This window comes from Drosophila rhopaloa, unplaced genomic scaffold (genome assembly GCF_018152115.1).
Source record: "Drosophila rhopaloa isolate 14029-0021.01 unplaced genomic scaffold, ASM1815211v1 contig_2, whole genome shotgun sequence".
Lineage (NCBI taxonomy): Eukaryota > Metazoa > Arthropoda > Insecta > Diptera > Drosophilidae > Drosophila > Drosophila rhopaloa.
The window spans coordinates 1,808,054-1,827,557 of record NW_025335083.1 but is presented as its reverse complement, the minus strand read 5'-3'; the positions used below and the strand labels follow the sequence as shown (position 1 = coordinate 1,827,557).

At 37.4% G+C, this 19,504-nt stretch overlaps 3 protein-coding genes and 1 long non-coding RNA gene across 5 annotated transcripts in view; 3 read left to right on the top strand and 1 right to left on the bottom strand.

Annotated features, from left to right (window-relative positions):
• LOC108043928 overlaps positions 1-19,504 on the top strand; it is a 183,806-nt gene that overhangs the window by 33,543 nt on the left and 130,759 nt on the right. The window contains 1 exon segment of the mRNA XM_044459805.1: positions 60-192. Within this exon segment, the coding sequence (XP_044315740.1) occupies positions 60-192 (133 nt within the window).
• Positions 7,436-8,717, top strand: LOC108053806 (nuclear hormone receptor FTZ-F1 beta-like). Of its 2 annotated transcripts, none has more exons than XM_044459815.1 (4): positions 7,436-7,591; positions 7,896-7,984; positions 8,048-8,202; positions 8,265-8,717. In XM_044459815.1, the coding sequence occupies exons 1-4, from the start codon at positions 7,449-7,451 to the stop codon at positions 8,346-8,348; spliced, it is 471 nt and encodes a 156-aa protein (XP_044315750.1). In that variant the 5' UTR covers positions 7,436-7,448; the 3' UTR covers positions 8,349-8,717. The 2 variants fall into 2 exon arrangements, with proteins under 2 accessions (XP_044315750.1, XP_044315751.1); XM_044459816.1 differs by having other exon boundaries at positions 7,440-7,591; positions 7,759-7,984.
• LOC123037739 lies at positions 10,262-11,220 on the bottom strand. The gene is made up of 2 exons (XR_006417617.1): positions 11,062-11,220; positions 10,262-10,483 (listed from the first exon to the last, which is right to left on the bottom strand). It is a non-coding gene; the product is annotated as an uncharacterized LOC123037739 (long non-coding RNA).
• On the top strand, positions 11,585-16,683 carry LOC108037796 (ATP synthase mitochondrial F1 complex assembly factor 2). Its single transcript, XM_044459647.1, has 4 exons — positions 11,585-11,626; positions 15,746-16,087; positions 16,144-16,324; positions 16,384-16,683. Exons 1-4 carry the CDS (start codon positions 11,585-11,587, stop codon positions 16,632-16,634), a joined length of 816 nt encoding a protein of 271 aa, XP_044315582.1. The 3' UTR covers positions 16,635-16,683.

Here is a 19,504-nt window from a genome sequence, read left to right as displayed (position 1 = left end):
ACAAAACCATCAATTAGCATAACACAACTGAAGCACACCAACCTCGTTTTCCTTTCCAGGATGTGAACAACATCTACGCACGCAACTACATAGCCGGCAAGTTAATCCAGAAGAAGGACGAGCAGCTGGGAACCCCCGAGGCGGCACTCCGGGCGAGACGACTCCACGCTCAGAAGCAGAAAAACGAGAGAGGTAAGCCATTCCCCGTGGATAAGCGACTAAGCCAGCTGACAAAGCCGCCCTCCCATTTCAGAACTGGCCCACGAAGATCTACACGCCCCACTGCACCATCCTGCACCGCTGCAGCGATGACAGTGGCTGTTGCCCGAGCAGGAGCCAGATATGTGCCGCCAAAAGCACCCACAACGTTGAGCTTCACTTCTTCGTGAGTACCTTGCACCCATATCATAGGATCATTTCCGAGACGTGCACTATATGCAGAACTTTGGAGGAGCTAAATAAATAAACTACGCTTGGCCCTCACTTAACACGGACTCTTTTACCACGAACTCGATCCTACACGGTTACAAATTTACTCCCATCCCCCTTTTAACACGCTAAAAACCTCGTCTTACACTATTGCAAAATATCGTTTTTTTTTTTTTTTGATTTAAAGGCACCAAACAATCGAAAATGACAGATTTTTTTGATAAGGAGCCACAAACAAACTGGCTTAATCTATAAATGCCACCAAATGCATTTCAAATTTTATATGAATAAAACCATATGATCTCCTTACTTTGGAACATTTTGTGAAGGTTAAAGTTTTTATATAGCTTAGCCCGTTAATTATATGAAGCAACTTTTTTAATTTAATACCAACTTTTTAACATTTTCACGTTTCAATAAAGTTTAACCTGTTAACTAATTAAATGAAGCAACTTTTTTAATTTAATACCAACTTTTAATTTTGAAAATATGAATGTTATGCATTTATTAATAACTTTTGGTTAATATTGAAAAAATTTATGAGTCTTTAATGAAAACAGACCAAATTTGAACAATAACAATTTTTTTTTCTGCCAATTTTGAATTTTTAGAACGTAACCCCTTATTTTGTACTGAAGTTTAAGAAGTTATAACCAGTATTTTAATGCTGTTTTCCCAATAATTATATATCATTCGAAATTTTTTTGGTATGATATTTCTAGAGACTTAAAGAAATTAACATTTATTTATTTATCATACCAAATTCTGTATGCTCGAAAATCAAGTGTCAAGTACGAAAATCGTATTGTATGATTTTTATTGACATCTTCCTAAAACCGCGCCCTCGACTCTCGGAAAACAAACAATTTTCATTGAAATGCTACGCTTGGGTGCAGCAAAAGCAACAGCGATAAAAAATGAAAACTGATTTTCATTCTGGCATTCTGAACTCAATTATTCCGTATTGGCTTAAGTTTTCGAAAGTGAACGTGTGCTCGCGTTTTGTGACTTTTAGGTACCGTTGGTCTGTCTATATCTGTCTGCCTCTGTCTATCCGTCTCCCTCTTGTGAGCCCACCTTCGGCGGTAATTGGCGTTGTTGTTTTACTATTGTTGTTGTGGGCGTAGGTCATGCTTGAGGGCGCCATATTGCAACATAATTATATCGTTTCACCTTTATTTTCATTATATTTTATTTTTTCCGTGGTACTTCTTTTTTAACGTGGGCTTTCGGTTGAAATGACTTTTTAATGACGCAATGATAATTCAATTTGTTTGGTGATTTATGCCTCGTGATATGATTATTGTTGCCTGTTGTTGTTGCTGCCGTTTGCCGTCATTGTTCTTGCTGTCTTTTTGTTACGTAACGAGATTTCAATTCATGTTGAAATCGAGAATGTAATTAAGCATTTGTGCTTTGCTCTCGGGCTGAAAACGTATTTGGTTTAATTTTAATTTTAATATCCCGCAGATTGGTTCGTTTTCATATGCTACAGATTGTATTACTTGATATTATAAATGACAGCTAATTAAGAGATAAAGATAGTTTTGAGTTTTGTTAATAAGTTCATCAGATTAGGAGTATTCCAAAATTAGGACAATAAAGTAAACATAAAATCAGAAAATGCAAAGACTTTATCCCTGACCTAAAGAACAATAATATGTCAATCAGAAGATTTAATACCCTTGCAATTATACCGTTAACAAGATTTTTAAACTTTATCCTAAATTAAATGATTTACATAAATAAAATATAAAACAAAAATATTTAAAACAGAAATAAATTCCAGTGTTCTCTATGGTTTCCTTTTTCCCTCCTCTGGCAGTAAATATAATGCATTTTTCCTGTAATTCGTATATCCGATCCTGTCAGTTTCTATATTTGCCTGCATTTGCTTAGTTTCCCATTATGAATGACTTGGTAGGGGGTTGATTTCCCCCTCCTTTTCTTACTTTGCAGAGCTTTCATAAATTTCACTCTTGCGGCGGCCTTTTTGCAGCTGCAACTTTTTTATTTGTGGCCTGGCAAGGGAACTCGTAGGGAACTCGAGCTCCGAGAACGGCTTTTAATTTTCAAATATTTATGCTGCGCTTGCCGCAAAAAGTTTCCACTTGCAAGATTTATGCTCACACACTCTGAGACAGAAGAGGTCCAAAGTCTGGGGCTAAAAGAACCGCAAAATGCTTAAGAAATAGACAAACACGCCCACACATGAACCTTCGCAGAGAAAAAGGGCATCGCAGGAGTGAGGTTGACTCCCCCTCTTAATTATCCAATAAAACTTGGCAGTAAAACCACACAAATTATTGTAGGGCAATTTAACATTTTTGGCACTAGAGCAAAAACTTGGTAGCTAAGGTAAAAGGATGGGAATTTAAGATTAATGGGAAAGTTACGAGGGACAAGATTAGCCCTAAAAATGTCTAGTTAATCGAATATAATAAAATAAGAGTTTTTTTAAGCTTAAAAGCCCGTAATAAACGTATGGTTAAAGTAAATAAGCGGTTAACAGGGGAATTCGGTTTCATGGTCTCAACAAAACGAAGGAAACCACAGTTTTCTTGAACTTCTTAAAAGCATTTCCTCAACTGTGAATGTAGTAAACCAGCTTTAAAGCCAGTATTAATATGCAAATATTTTCTGGGAAGTCCCAAAATAAACTTGTTCGTTTTTGGCATTAGCAAACTTCATGACGAGCTCAGTGGAATCAGCCGGCAGCAAGGTGTATGGCCCCAAGGAACTTCTGTGTCCATCACTGTTGGCTTTTTCCTCCTCTACTCCTATTCACCCCCTATTTTTGCACACTTTTCCCTTCATTTTCTCCTAAACCATCCTTCAAATAGGACAAAAAAATATTTCTGGCCAGGACAAAAGCAGGAAACTAAAGCTGAAGCTGAAGCTGTGCATGTGTCCAAAGCTGATGGTAGTCCTGAAGCTTGAGAACACACATATGCAATAAAAATACCACTCGCTAAAGAGGAAGATGAAGCCGAGCGAGGAGGAAGCAGGAGGACAATCTGCAAGAAGGGAGCAACTCAGCGGTTTGTCATTGAGAGGTGTCAAGTGGCAGGCAAACACACGCTGACACACACAGCTGGAGAGCTGAGGAGGAGGTGGTGCACTGGGAGAAAACATGTCTTAAAAGCATTCAACAAATTCAAAACCCTCATCTTGACTTATATACAACACATTATTCAAAAGAGCTGTTTACTGTAAAATTATCGTGCAGTGTACTTTGTGGTTACATTTTTCTGTATTGACGGTTAAATTATTAACATAAACTTTTACAAATATTCTTGACTTGCTTACTGTAACTAACTGTAAAGTACCTATTGATATTTATTTTATAATTCCCAACAGGTTCTACTCTACTCTGAATTAATACAATCTACATTCTCGATAATTTGTCTAAGCCCAATAAATATAAAAACCTTTTTATTCCTTAAAATACTACTTAAATTAATTAATCTATTTAAATTAGGACAGAACTGTGGGCGAGCAATGCAAAATAGCTTTAGGGGATTGATTCTGCTAATTTTCCAGATTTGGCTTTAAGGTGATCCACTTACATTAACTTTAGCAATCCACAATATTTACTGTCGCTTGCAGTTTCCTTTACCAAAAATTGTCGGTTGGAGCATTTAAAGTGCTGAATCATTTCAGAAAGATTTTTGATTTGTTTAGATGGTTTTTCTCTGTGTAGCAAGAGGTATAAGTAGGTGGAGATGTGGGAGGGCTAAGGAGCGATAACCAGGCTGAGGATGCAACCAACAACAGCAGCACGATAAAAAAGCGTAAACATTTTAACAAAACATAATTTATGTTGCGCAAATTTTGCATTTTGAGGAAGGTTTTTGGCTTGTGAGGTGGGGGGAGGGACAAGGGACGAGGTGCGGAGGAGGGGGTTATTCTGCATTGTGCAAGTCTGCAAAGGGCAATGGCCTGCCCCTCTGTTCCTCAAGCACACCACAACAAACTCCAGCACATGTTGTAGGCGCTGTGAGATTTATGAGGCGGTCTCCTCTCCTTTCTTCGCCTCCTGGATTCTCTTTTTCGGGTTTAATGGCCTCCACTTTCACCCAAGTCAAAAAGGAGCGTAGAGGGGGGCTGGTTGGGGGTCGTGGCAGAAGAGTCGGGGGCTAGAAAATTCAAAGCAGAAATCAAAGGCCTCCTAAACGTGAAAGCCAACGCCCACTGGCAGCAGTAATAAAAACACACACACAGCCAGCAAAACTTTTGCTTGCTTAGCAAACCGAAGCCGAAGTAAAAGTCAACTCCATGGCCAACTCCTCATCTGAATACCAGCCATCTAAAACCTCCTTTCCCAGAAAAAGCAAAAGGTGTCTTTCAACTGCCAAGAAAACACAATTTTATATTTGGCTTAAATAGGGATCAAAATAAATTTCAATTTTAAATGTCGCTAAATTTAAATAATAATTTGTCTATTGTGTCCATTTACACAAAATGTTTCTCGCTGTGTATCTTCTTTCATATTACAAACCAAACTGAGCTTCGGTGATTTAATGTATTTGCCACAAAATGTGGCCATCTTAAGGCGTGTGCATAATAAGCTTGCGACGGGTTAAACAAACGGGAAAAGTCTGATACAGTAAAGCAAGTAAACAAGTTTTCTTGGGAAAGGGTTAAAAAACCCCTTTTCGTGCCAATTCCCTTGCCAATTCTCGAACTACGTTTGCAATTTTGTCAAGCTCAAAGCCCCGGACCACACTGCGTGACATCCTCGTTTGAGGCGGTGACAAATGCAAATTGCGGCACGTAAACAGATGGAAACAGGTGCATGAGGCAAGCATCAGGATTTCTCACTGCACTTGAGGAAACCCTTTTTAATGCCACGCTGATGTGAGCAAATAATTTTATACAAAATGTGGCATCCAACGGTTGCTTTTGTAACAACTTTCTTATTTACTATTCTTGGTTTTTAAATTTATTACAAAATAAGTTCTTTACTTTTTAAGTAAATAAACTATTTTATGGAGTTTGATTTTTAGAATTATGATAGCTGTAAGGTGATCTTTTTAAAAGGTTCAACAAAGGTTTTATTGACTTCAAACACACATTTTTATCATTAAGGGGGATAATGTCTTCCTGCATACTGAAACTTGTACTTTTTTTTACAACATGTTGGGAAGAAGTCATGTGAAGTTAGAAAAGAGTGGATAATAAAAGGATATCCCATGGGGTGGTAAAACTTCAAAAGCTCTGTATTAATTTGTTAATAAAAAAGTTCATAACTTCTGTGATTCATATGAAAAAGTTTGAAGGTCGGTGAAAAAACACCAATTTTGATCGGATGAAATGGACATTGGTTTGAGTCCAGAACATTTCATTGGCGGCCGAGAATATTAATTATCGCTCCGTAATAAAAAGCGTTCAATTTAAGGTAAAGTTTGCTCCCTATTTATTTCGGTTAGCTGAATCCAAACATGTTCCTTAAAATACTCTTGCGCCAAGTTTGTGGCAGTACAGCATTCCCACGAGTAATTTCATAAGCACTCAGAAGAATTTATAATTCATATCAATATTTAAAAACAAATTTAAGCCAAACACTCATTTGAAATTCCTCCCAAAAGTAGGCAACCTCAAGGTCTTAACAAACTCGTGCTCTGAATGGCCTTCTTTTTGTCTCGATTAAGCCCTTGTCCTGCCCATTGTATTGAGTTAGAACAACAAGTCAGTAACGTTTCAAAAAACATTTTATGCTTGCATGCCACTGAGTTGGCTTAATCGCAGTATCCCCCCTTGTTCGCCACTTGGAAAATCCCTGAAAAACCCAGCAATAACTGACTAATTGCTCGGGTCACACACATGGACACCAACGCACACACACGCACATTCTCGAGAGAATGGAAAAAGGGGGTTTACGAATGCATTTCCATTGATAAAGACCGAACCTCAATTAGAGAGGCCATCTTGGAGAGTAAGCCCCCATTTACCAACCCCCTCCAAGCACTCACAAACAATATTGTTATACTCCATGATGCACTTAAATAAAAGTGGTAGAGGGATTTTAGTGAATTATTTATTTATTTAACTTTGGCAAGCTGAAGTTTCAAAAGTCTTGCAGTCTAACAGAAAATTGAAGAATGCCTGCGCTGCGAGAAAATACATATGACAGCGTTGCAAGGTCGTGACCAAAATTGTAGTACCTTCCAAAAGGGTATAAATTATTAAAAAATATTTTATAAATAAAAATACAAAATATTATAATTACAAATAAATAAATTAATAAACGAAATTAACAATTATACAGGCCTTCGTTTTAAAGAAAAGTACTGAGAACAGTTGTCCGAAATAATTAATAGACCAGTTTTAGTTTCCTTTGTTTTTGAGTGTATAGGCAAAGATTTTGCATATTTACTGTGCAGAAAAACAGGAGAAGCACTTTAGTGCAATTTTTTGCACAATTGTGGTTTTGGCAAAGTAAAGTAACAACACCAGCACTTGGCACTTCCGCTTCCGGCAATTATTCTTGCTTTTAGTCAGGAAAAACGGCCAGTTCTCAAGGAATTTCATGCCTCTCAGAATAGTGGGTTAGTAAACAACTTTTTCAACTCGCTGCAGGTTGGGTTGCATTTGCATAAGCATTTCCATTGACCAAAACCACACCACAGACCCAAAAAACCACACAACACGAACCGCAGCGAACCAAACTAAAAACTCAATTTGAAGCGTTTCCATAGATACCTGAAATGATTGAGGGAATTTCCCATTTTTTTGCTTTGTCAACTTATCGGGTTTATTTGTTTCAGCTATGATGCGTCCAATCAAAATTCAAATGCTTCTCAGTACTCCCTCGCCCTGCGAGTCCTGCAAGGGCTTCTTCAAGCGCACCGTGCAGAACCGCAAGAACTACGTGTGCGTGCGGGGCGGACCCTGCCAGGTGAGCATCTCCACGCGCAAGAAGTGCCCGGCCTGCCGGTTCGAGAAGTGCCTGCAGAAGGGCATGAAGCTGGAGGCGATCCGCAGCCGCGGTGGCTAGCAGCGACTGCATCTGTTGAATGGCTTTGGAGGCGTACCCATTCCCTGCTCGAGTTCCCTGCCCGCCAGCCCCAGATTGGGAGGAGCTTCCATCAAGTCGGAGGAGGCGGCGGAGACGGGCAAGCATGGCCTGCGAACCGGGAGCGTGCCACCACTACTGCAGGTCAGTCCTCCAGCTCCGGCTTAATAAATATAATGGTAAATAGAAAGAACGAAGCACCTGGCTTGCAGTTCTTATACTTTGTCTACGATAACCCTATCGGAAGATAACCCTATCGCAGGCCAAGTCAAAAATTAAACATTATTGTAATCCCAAATTTTCCTTTTTAGTTGGCAATACCTGTAAATCAAGGCAAAGAATTCGGGTTGCTTACATCTAATAAGAGTAATGAGATACTAAAAATGTGACTTGATTACTTGGTAAATTCACCCCAGTAACACGAATATAACCGCTTATTTATTGAAAGGATGCTCAATCTGACAGATCACCTGAGGCGATTACGCGTTGATCGCTATGAATATGTTGCCATGAAGGTGATAGTGCTGCTGCAGTCGGGTAAGAAGTATAATTACCTGCCAAGTTGACCCCAACGCTAATCAAAGAAGTGTGTCCCCTCAGATACGACGGAGTTGCAGGAGGCGGTGAAGGTGCGAGAGTGCCAGGAAAAGGCGTTGCAGAGCTTGCAGGCGTACACCCTGGCCCACTACCCCGACACGCCGTCAAAGTTTGGGGAACTACTGCTGCGTATTCCTGACCTGCAGCGAACATGTCAGGTGAGTGCGGTGTTATGCATATTTAAATGTTACTCTGTGCGAATAATAAATGTCTTTTAAAGCTGGGCAAGGAGATGCTGACGATCAAGACTCGGGATGGCGCGGATTTCAATTTGCTAATGGAGCTCTTGCGCGGGGAGCATTGACAATTGATTACAGAGATAGAAATCTGCTGCCGTTGGCAAAACAAGTTTTACATATTTAGTATTAGATACATATATTTTGGAGATAAGTTCTTTAGTTGTAAGCTCTGAAAACATGTGCCTAAAAACCAAAGCCACGATAGCAGCCACATCAGGCCCACTGGTCGAGATTGAATCTAAGCGCAAGATTGCCAAATTTTTACACCAATATATATTTAGATATAAGCCATGTGCAGGGCCCTAGATTGCTGTTGTTGTTGGCTAGAGTTTCAGTAAGAAAAGTATATATTGATTTTGCTATATATACATATTTGACTTATGTATAGTGTAAACTAAAGCACACATGGAAAATGAAAAGACTAAAAAAATTTATTTAAAAAACGAGGACGGAAGCTAACTTCGGCAAGCCGAAGTTTTAATACCCTTGCAGACTTTGACGAAATTGCTAAAAGTGAAAAAGTAGCGAAAGGAATAAGGTATACATAAGTAAACTAGATTAGCATCGTTTCAAGTCAATTGCTTTTATACTGCAAAAATGTCATATACAAATAGAAAAAAAGGGATACTTTCGCAGCCTTTAACAATTTTTCCTATCTCCTTTAAGATGTAGACTTCCGAGCGGCAAGCGCTTTTACCCTAATCAAGATATGCGTAAATAAATAAGAATTGGAAAATTTTATGTTAGTAGCTTACACACTGCGCGAAATATTCTGATAATCATCAAATTTGGGCCGATTTCACCCTATTGTTCCTATGGGAGCTATAGGATATAGACGTCCGATCGGCACGCGCTTTCACCTTGATCAAGGTATGCGTAAATAAATAAGACTTGGAAAAATGTATGTCAATAGCTTATACACTGCGCGAAATATTCTAAAAAACATGAAATTTTGACCGATTTCACCGTATTGTTCCTATGGGAGCTATAGGATATAGACGTCCGATCAGCACGCGCTTTTACCTTGATGAAGGAATGCATAAAAAAATACGATTTGAAAAAATGTACAGCAATAGCTTTTACACATCGCGAAATATTCTGAAAAACATCAAATTTGGACCGATTTTACCCTATTGTTCCTATGGGAGCTATAGGATATAGACGTCCGATCGTCACGCGCTTTTACCCTGATCAAGGTACGCATAAAAAAATAAGATTTGGAAAGATTTATGTCAATAGCTTTTACACTGCGCGAAATATCCTAAAAATCATTAAATTTTAACCGATTTTACCCTATTTTTCCTATGGGAGCTATAGGATATAGACGTCCGATCGCCACGCGCTTTTACCCTGATCAAGGTATGCATAAAATAATACGATTTGTAAAGATTAATGTCAATAGCTTTTACACTGCGCGAAATATCATAAAGTCTTGCAAGATATATCCAATTGTTCCTATGGGAGCTATAGGATATAGACGTCCGATCGGGGCGATTTTCAAACTTGATCTGCGTACACATGTTTTAGGACGATTGTGAAAGTTTCAGATCGCTAGCTTTTAAACTGAGCTCGCAAACGGTATTGAAACAGACGGACAGACGGACAGACGGACAGACGGACATGGCTATATCGACTCCCCTATTGATCCTGATCAAGAATATATATACTTTATGGGGTCGGAAACGTCTCCTTCACTGCGTTACAAACTTCTGACCAAAATTATAATACCCTCTGCAAGGGTATAAAAATCATTTTTTGATTATATCTAGATAGTTGTTTCCTGCATATGTGTGTGTGTCTATATGTGAGTAAGCTTATTGTAAAACTTCCTGCCCCACCAGAAAATTCACACGCAACAAAAAAAGAAAATTAAATTCAAAATATAATAAACTTGTATCTACAGAAGGAAGATTAGGCATACTTAAAGATGATGGCAGAAGTCCAAGAGATTTTGTGGAGAGTATCACTTACATCTAAATTGCATTGTTAAGGGCTTTGCTTTATTAACTCTTTCCGTTTTTAAAATACTTGAAATATAATCCAAATAGTGAGCTCATTAATCTTATCTTCATTCGAATATTTTTTAATTTGTTTGTTCAGTAAGTTACTTGCTTTTATCAGTTTATTGTTAAATCAGGATCTCACTGCACAATTGATACATGGTCTTCTGCCCATTCTTGCTGCTGTCCGTCAATGTAAACTTTAAGTGAAATTGAAAATAGTTAAATGTTAATTTAATGAATAAAAAGGCCTAACTAAATATCAATATACAGTTTACCATAGTTAAATAATGATAGCCTCCACACAAATAATTAAGACCAATCAAATCAAAATTATATTATAATTTCCCAAGCATTGCAAACGCTCACAAACACAAAGAAAACAGATTTTTAAAACATTTTCTAATTTATATGGACGGCTAGAATTTGTCTACTTAAGTACATTGCTTAAGTAGTTAAAGTTAGCTCAAAATTAAACGGCTCAAAGTTTGAAGGTTATAAAGTTTTCTTCGTTTGTGATGTTCAATTGTGCTACATACCAACTCATCCCCTAGTAAATATTTATGTTCATTTTGCTTTTAAATAAATGTAATAATTAAAATTCAACAAATAATTGACGAACAATTAAAAGTAAATTGTCAATGCAATATTTTGTAATAAAAAATCTTAAACTCGTGACATTGTTTACGCCATTTTGAAGTTTAATGAAGATTAGTTGATGAATTCAAGACCCTAAAAGTTCGTATTCATAATTTAATTTATTTATTTCAGGCCTTACCTTAAGGGCCACATGTCGGGTATATGTTGGTACCGCATGGAAGATGGCAGCAGAATCCGGGACTAAAAGCAGACTGTCATTTAGCCAAAGGACATTAAACACGGTAGTTAAACCCACCTAGGCTGACCCAAAAGAAAGTATGGAGAATCTGAACTGCAGATACCGCCGGTTCCATTGGCTCCGCCGCACATGTCACCACTCAGACCATTGCAGCACGTAGTATCAGGTAGACAGCAGCAGGGGGCAGGGCATCCAGCGCTCGGAAGGCACTCACTACCCCAGCAACTGGTGGCAAGTGGCTCAGGAGAGCAACAGCATCCTCCGCCACAAAAGGGAGCAGGGTTGCCCCCCCTTAAAATCGGCCTGTAATCCGTCATATAAACAGTTTGGGTCTGGAACATATCGTTGATGCTGGATCCGCACAAGAACGAATTGAATGTTGTCGTCGGTGGAGGTGTCTGCTGTTGGGCTCCCAGAAAGTTGGACTGCGGACAAGCAGAGCAGGCGTCCTGGGGGTAAAAACATGGCGGTGGTGCATACCAAGTGCCAGGTGGAGGCACGAGAGGTGTGTCTAATCCCATGGAACCGCTATCCGAAAAGCTAGAATAGGCGGAACTTTCGCTGGAAGCAACACCAGAACTAGAAGAACTTGTACTTTGCCTAGAATTCTGGAGAACCTCAGGATCTGGCATTTCAAGTCCCCGATTCTCTGAGTCTGAGCTATCCAAAGAAACTAGATCCTCGGAATCCTCGTCAGAATAGCTGGGGAGTAGATCCTCAGAAGTGCCTTCCGGCTGACTTGCGCACCTGCATTTCGAAGAGGTAGTTAAAGTCTGTTCCGATTGTATAGAATTCTGGGAGCAGCAGCAAAAGTCGATGTTCTGATTGGATGTGGGCTGCATCTGAGAGTGGCTTGCGGGCGACCGGGATGAGCATCTGCAGCAAGGACATCCCCAGTTTGCAGCGATAGATGTTCCCGGGTCGCAGAAACATGCAGTTCGCAATTCTGGTTCGGCGAACGTCACAATGTTCATTGGGTTACCACAGATCCGAGCGCCTAGGAAAATAAGGAAAAACAAGTAAGGAAGCAAACTTCGACAAGCCGAAGTTTATATACCCTTGCAGTTATTACAAAACGACTATATTTCGATTTCTATGCCTATATTACTAAAAACAATGAAGCTATATATAAACAAAAATTGTAGTTTCCATGGGGAAATTGGAATAGATATTTAAACAAATTTTTTAAAAACAATATGAATTTTGCTTAAGATATATAATAAGACAATGTAATGCTTGTTTTCGTATTTAAATATTAGTGGTTCAATAGTATTTAAGCTTTGACTTTGACATTTTCTTAACTATGCGACTCAAAAACAAGTCACCATGGCAACAAATATTTTCCACATCTAAATTCAAGCAAACGTAAGAAAATCTGAATAAATTGGGGCAATGCAATCAGTATTATACAGGTGATTTGGCTTGCAACATGTTGATACAAACATTACTATTGGCACCGGTAGCGAAAAACCATAAATACCTATCGCTCCATAAATACGTTAGCGATTCAGACAATCGGGGCGTGTGCAACATTAATCAAAACTTCAGCCATGTACATAAAATCTCACCTGCAGTAAACCTCCTTTTTTTCTTCCGCCTTTTTCAGTTTTTCTCTTTTTGTATGCACTAAGAATTTCAATTATTCACTCCATGCAACGGTACTACATAATTTAAAGTCTATATCCGAGCGAGCGTATGTTTAATTGCATTGCTTGATTGATGCATTTTGATTGATTAATGGCGTTTAAAGTGCGTGCGAACAGTCAGCTGTCTTTTATCAGAGGTGCCTCTTAATAAGGTAAACATTTACTTGGAGGCGTTCGCGAATATTAGCAAAACACTTACAATAGCTGATCAATTTGATGAATTTGCATACAATCAAGCCCCAAATACCAGCTTCTTAAATCGCTTCAACATTATATCAATGAATCTAAAAACAAATAAAAATATTTTTGTCAGCAATAGAAATTGAACCGATACGTTAAGTGGACACACGTGAAATTCATCTCCATTTAAAAATATTGGCGAGTCAATACAAGAATAAATGATATAGTAGAGTCCACAAAAAAATAAAATAAAATAAAATAAACAAAAACGCAGTACAAGTCTAAACGCGAAATTACAAGGTCTTTGATTCAATCCCTTGGGGACTGGGTGACCAATTTTTGTACCCGTTACTCATATAGTATGTATTAATTGAAATTGAATAAGTATCGTAAAGATTTTTATGATTGAGATCACTAGCCAAGTCGTTCTAGCCATGCTTGTGTACTAAGCAAATTAAAAGCTTCTTTTGAGGTGCTCTTTGTGGAGCTTATTTCGAACAGTTTGAGGGTAATCTTATTCTTGAACTTCGTTATATTTCCTTCTGTATTTCCGGTGCCGTAGTCTTTGAATTGGTTTTTACAGGATGTTGTTAATTATTTTGGACGACCTAATCTGTGCTTTACCTAAGCGGTTTCAAAGTTTCGGTTAAAATGTATTATCAAAGACCAATATAATAATTATATTGGTCTTTGGTATTATTGTACACATTTCATCTAAATCGCACTTTACATTCTTTCGTGTAATCAGCCGATGTTCTGGCCAAAATGAGGTCCTAGCTAGAAGATTTCCAAAGTTTGTTTTCCTTTTGAATAAGTGTGTATAACTTTTAGTTACTCATTGTTTGGCATTTTCAAAATTGGATTTAGTAATAAAAGGAGTAGCTTTCAAGAGAAAAAAACAATAATTTATTTAGCCTCTTGCTAAATTGGTAAAGTTTTCAAAATTGTTTCAGAGTAACAAAAAAATTTCAATTTTAGCTTACCATTACGCTGACAAGAGCTCAATGCTGTGACAAAAACTTCCTAAGAATATGTAAGATATGGATTTACTATTTAAATTAGCAAAGATTATAGTTATTTATTATATAAATAAATGACTAAATCGAAATTAATATTTTTTGGTTCCTGAAACCTCTTCAACTTGGGGTTAATGGCTCTAAAAACGGTTCATAAAGTTTGAGTAAATTTCCTCCAAAACTGCAAATTCAAATATTCCAAGCTTCCAACTTTTTCCACCTTTCACCTGTAATTGTCGAAAATGACTTAAACCAATAAAGCGCACTTACACCTTTGATGGCTTTAGTGTTGGATTTCTGCCCTACCAAAGAAAAGTCTCAGATAGATTTATAGTTTTTGATCTTAGCTTTATATGGAACATGTTAAATGTTACTTGGTGGATCGCTTCCCAAAGAAAAAGACACACTTTCAGACATTTGTTGTATTCGAAAGTCTGTTTTTTAGACGTGTGTTTTTTACAGCGCTGTTCTAAAAATATGAAATACATAATGGCTATGTCAAATAAATTGTGGGGACCAATTTTCCTTCACAAGAAAGTTTTGTTTAAATGGGTACGTTAATATAGAGCACACCAAACAGTGACTTTTTAAGGATGTAACGGCTTCAAGAATAGTTTGTGGATTATCATTACTCCAAAGGACACAATTTGGTTCATTAATTTATGTTTATTAACCTATCCACTAAAAGAATTTTATCGCTGAATATTTTCTTTTTAAAATTGGGCCTCTCGGCTGGAAAATATTACAATATAAATCATTTTTGAAACTTAATGGCATATCTTATAAATAATATAAATTCTTTGGTACAACAAGTCTTAAAAAACATACAAGTGTATTCGAATACTTGAAAATGAGATTGGTAAAAATTATTAAAGTCAACGTAATCTCCCATGAGTTTTTCCACATCCCCGCCACTAATCGACACTCGTTCTAGTCGATTTCATCTACTGTCTCAATGAAATTAACGACTGCACATTTTTAAAATAAAACAAGAAAGGAAAATATACCCTTGCAGAATATTCTGTAAATTATATTCTCCAAAATTATTTATATGATGCATTCTTAATACTCATAAAAAATCCAAACTTCCAAACTTAACAAAAACCAAAGTTATGGCATTGCCGATCAATCAGTTATATGGCGACTATAGGATATAGTCGGCCGATCCTTTTGAAATTTGGTAGGTCGGATTGATTGGCCAAATATAAAACCCATAGAAAATCCCAACTTTCTAACTTTACAAACACCAAAGTTATGGCATTTCCGATCAATCAGTTATATGACAGCTATATGATATGCTGGTGATGCTGATCAAGAATATATATACTTTATAGGGTCGGAAATGTCTTCTTCACTGCGTTGTAAACTTTTGACTGAAATTATAATACCCTCTGCAAGGGTATAATAATCTCTATACTTTAAAGGATATAATCCATTAAATCTTAGTACTTCAGCAAAGCTGGATTTTAAAGTTACATTTGCCACTCAATTTTTTTCTTCTCAGCAGATTTTAGTGATTCTGTGAGAGTGGCATCTGGACAAAAGCTGAATGCTATGTAAGAACAGTAAGAAAAATACCTAAATACTGGGAAGTGAATATCCTGATTAAGCCTGGCACTTATGATTCAGTAGCATTGTATATATAATAAGGTAAAATATCTCTTGAGTGAAACTAAATCCACGCACTCGAAAATTAATTAGTTAGATTTTTATAATAAAAGTAAACGCCGCCGCCGACGACAAAGACATCGGCGTAAACCTCTACTTGCACTTCATAACCAGCCGGCATTCGGCGTGCTGTTTTTTCCCTCGGCAGCCTCTCCTCCCAAGCGGTTTTACAAGAAGACGTCCTTGCTGAGCGGCGGTGGCGGCTGCGAGGTGGTGCTGGACCACCGGAAACTGAAGACGCCCAAGGGGACGTCCTTTGTGGTGCGCAGCGAACCACTCGCCATTGCGGTGGCCACGGAGTTCGACGCCCAGAAGGAGCACATCGAGCGCTCCCGCATGCACCTGTCCGCCCTCTGCTTCACGGCCATCGACAATCCGAACCACCTCAGCAAGCTGGACATGGTCAACTACCTGCTCAACTTCATGGCCACCGACACGGTGCTCTTCCAGTACGACGTGGGTGACTGCTTTTAAGTGTAGGGCTGCGGTCCACTGACATGTATCCGTTGCAGGACGAGACGGACCTTCAGGACCTGCAGGTCAACGAGTGGGACCCGGTTATCGCCTGGTTCAACCAGCGCTTCCAGACGAACCTGCAGAAGACCATGAACATCACGCCACCACAGGTCAGCGAGGAGGACAAGATGAGGGTCGCCAAGCACTTTCAGTCCTACAGCCTGGAAACTCTGCATGGTAACGCAGTCCGTGCCGAGTGTAAAACGTTTATAGCAACTCTCTCCATCCCCCATCAGGCTTCATCTTCGCCGTGGACACTTTGAAGTCGATAATCCTAGCCTGCGCCGTCATCGAGCAGATGCTGACCGTGGAGAAGGCGGTGACCCTGGCCCGCCTGGAGGAGGAGTACCAACTCAAGTTCTGGGGTCGCGTGGAGTGGGCCCATGATCTCAGCCAGCAGGAGCTGCAATCTCGCTTGGCGGCGGCAGTGCTCTTCGTCCACCTCAACTGTTCAGAAAACTTTGTTAAGCAAAAGTCAATTCTTTAAATTACAAGGATAATTGTTAAAAATAGAAATGATGTTTTTAGAAATGCCATTTTGTTTATTTGTTTATATGGAACAAAGAAGAAGCCAAGCCGATCATTTATTTATTTTTTTAAACCTATGCAGTCGTTGCTTTAAAAAACCGGCACCTGAAATGCAAAGCCGATCAAAAGATAAATGTTTGTTAAAACTAAAATAATAATCTACGCTTTTTGTTGATAATTCCAGTCGATATGTTACCGACTTGCTTAATTTAGGTCTATAAACATGGTACTGAAATATAATTTTTTGGACGTCCACTTCTCTTTTTCAGAATAAGCAGTGGAATTTTTGTTATTATTATTCTCAAGTCCGTGCAATTGCTGTTTACTTTTATTATAAAAACCTAACTAATTAATTTTCGAGTGCGTGCATTTAGTTTCACTCAAGAGATATTTTACCTTATTATACAACGGTACTGAATAATAAGTGCTAGGCTTAATCACGATATTCACTCCACAGTATTTAGGTATTTTTCTTACTGTTCTTACATAGCATTCAGCTTTTGATTACTTTATTTTAAAAAATTTCATTGACATGAAATCGACTAGATCGAGTGTCGATTAGTGGCGGGGATATATAAAATCTCATGGGAGATTACGTTGACTTTAATGATTTTTAATTTCATCTTCAAGTATTCGGATACACTTGTATGTTTTTAAGACTTGTTGTACCAAAGAATTTATATTATTTATAAGATATGGCATTATGTTTTAAAAATGATTTATATTGTAATAATTTCCAGCCGAGAGGCCCAATTTTAAAAAGAAAAAGTTCAGCGATAAAACTCAATTTTAGTGGATAGGTTAATAAACAAAAATTAATAAATAACATTGATAATCCACAAACCATTCTTGAAGCCGTTACATCCCAAAAAGTCACTGTTTGGTGTGCTCTATTAACGTACACATTCAAACAAATTTTTCTTGTGAAGGAAAATTGGACCCCTCAGATGGAATTTATTCGACATATGTATATATTTCATACTTTTAGAACAACGCTGTATTTTGGGCAGCAACCGGAAATTGCATTTGTTATATTTCTTCTTGAAAAGCACAGGTCTAAAAAACAGACTTTAGATAATGTTTGCGGTTCTGGCGATCTCCGTTTTGTTTCGAATACCTTATACAACAAATGTTTGTCGTCAGGGATACTTCCAAACGCACTGAGGATAAGGCCTATCTGAAAGTGTGTATTTTTCTTTCTGTAACATTTAACATGTTCCATATAAAGCTAAGATCAAAAACTATAAATCTATCTGAGACTTTTCTTTGGTGGGGCAGAAATCCAACAATAAGCAATTTTTATCGCTGACAAATTATTTTTATTTGTTTTTAAAATTTTGAAGTTTTAATATATAACCGAAAATCTAAAAAGCGATTTAAGAAGTTGGTATCTGGGGCTTGATTATATGCAAATTCATCAAATTGATCAGCAATTGTAATTGTTTAATGTTTACCTTATTAAGAGGCACCTCTGATAAAAGACAGCTGACTGTTCGCACGCACTTTAAACGCCATTAATCAATCAAAATGCATCAATCAAGCAATGCAATTAAACATACGCTCGCTTGGATATAGACTTTAAATTATGGAGTACCGTTGCATGGAGTGAAAAATTGAAATTCTTAGTGCATACAAAAAGAGAAAAACTGAAAAAGACAGATAAAAAAAGAAGGTTTACTGCAGGTGAGATTTTATGTACATGGCTGAAGTTTGATTAATGTTGCACACGCCCCGATTGTCTGAATCGCTAACGTATTTATGGAGCGATAGGTATTTATGGTTTTTCGCTACCGGTGCTAATAGTAATGTTTGTATCAACATGTTGCAAGCCAAATCACCTGTTTGGTACTGATTGCATTGCCCCAATTTTTTCAGATTTTTTAACGTTTGCTTGAATTTAGACGTGGAAAATATTTGTAGCAATTGAGACTGGTTTTTGAGTCGCATAATTAAGAAAATGTCAAAGTCAAAGCTTAAATACCATTCAACCAATAATATTTAAATACAAAAACCAGCATTACATTATCTTATTATATATCTTAAGAAAAATACATATTGTTTTTAAAAAATTTGTACAAAAATTCTATTCTAATTTTTCTAAGGAAACTACAATTTTGGTTTGGTTTTGTACCCCTGTATCAATATCAAATAATTAAATGAACCAGAAAGGAAGCAAACTTCCCATAGGAACAATCGTAACAAAAAAATTTTTTTATATAACTTTGATGTTTTAATTGTTATTTATTGTTCTTTGGAATTCGATAATATTTAGATACTATAGTATATGGAGTTTTAATTAAATTAAAATCGGACAAATTTATCATATAGTTCCAATAGACTAATCGAAAAATTAAAAAAAAAACATGACAAACATTTTTTAATTTGCTATTTTTCTGTTTATTAAAATATTCCTTTAAGAACAATTACTTAATCAGAATTACCTTTTAGTTTTGTCAAAATCGGACAACAATATAGCTGCCTTAGAAAAAATGCCAAAATTCAGCGCAAAATCGACATAGCTTTATTGTTTTTAGTAATGTTATGTTATGTAATAATTGCATGGGTATATAAACTTCGGCTTGTCGAAGTTTGCTTTCTTTCTTGTTTGTTCAATACCTTTAAAGATTTAACTTTAAGGTAATTAAATACTCTTGCCAATATAAGAGATATGTATATGTGTTTACTGGGCAATTTAAAAGCCCAGTCTTTTGAAACAATTGAATCTGCATTAGAGTCAGACCCGATTCTATGCTAAAATTTCAAAGCTCCTGCGACTGGCTGGGCGTCTTAATTAAATCAGATCGATCCGTTCGCAATGCTTCATTTACA

Coding starts and splice junctions, on each gene's coding strand:
- LOC108053806 (XM_044459815.1), top strand. CDS start 7,449: ATGGCTTTGGAGGCGTACCCATTCCCTGCTCGAGTTCCCTGCCCGCCA. Junction 7,592..7,895: donor GCGTGCCACCACTACTGCAG/GTCAGTCCTCCA, acceptor ATTTATTGAAAG/GATGCTCAATCTGACAGATC. Junction 7,985..8,047: donor GATAGTGCTGCTGCAGTCGG/GTAAGAAGTATA, acceptor GTGTCCCCTCAG/ATACGACGGAGTTGCAGGAG.
- LOC108037796 (XM_044459647.1), top strand. CDS start 11,585: ATGGCGGTGGTGCATACCAAGTGCCAGGTGGAGGCACGAGAG. Junction 11,627..15,745: donor GCCAGGTGGAGGCACGAGAG/GTGTGTCTAATC, acceptor CTTCATAACCAG/CCGGCATTCGGCGTGCTGTT. Junction 16,088..16,143: donor CGGTGCTCTTCCAGTACGAC/GTGGGTGACTGC, acceptor TATCCGTTGCAG/GACGAGACGGACCTTCAGGA.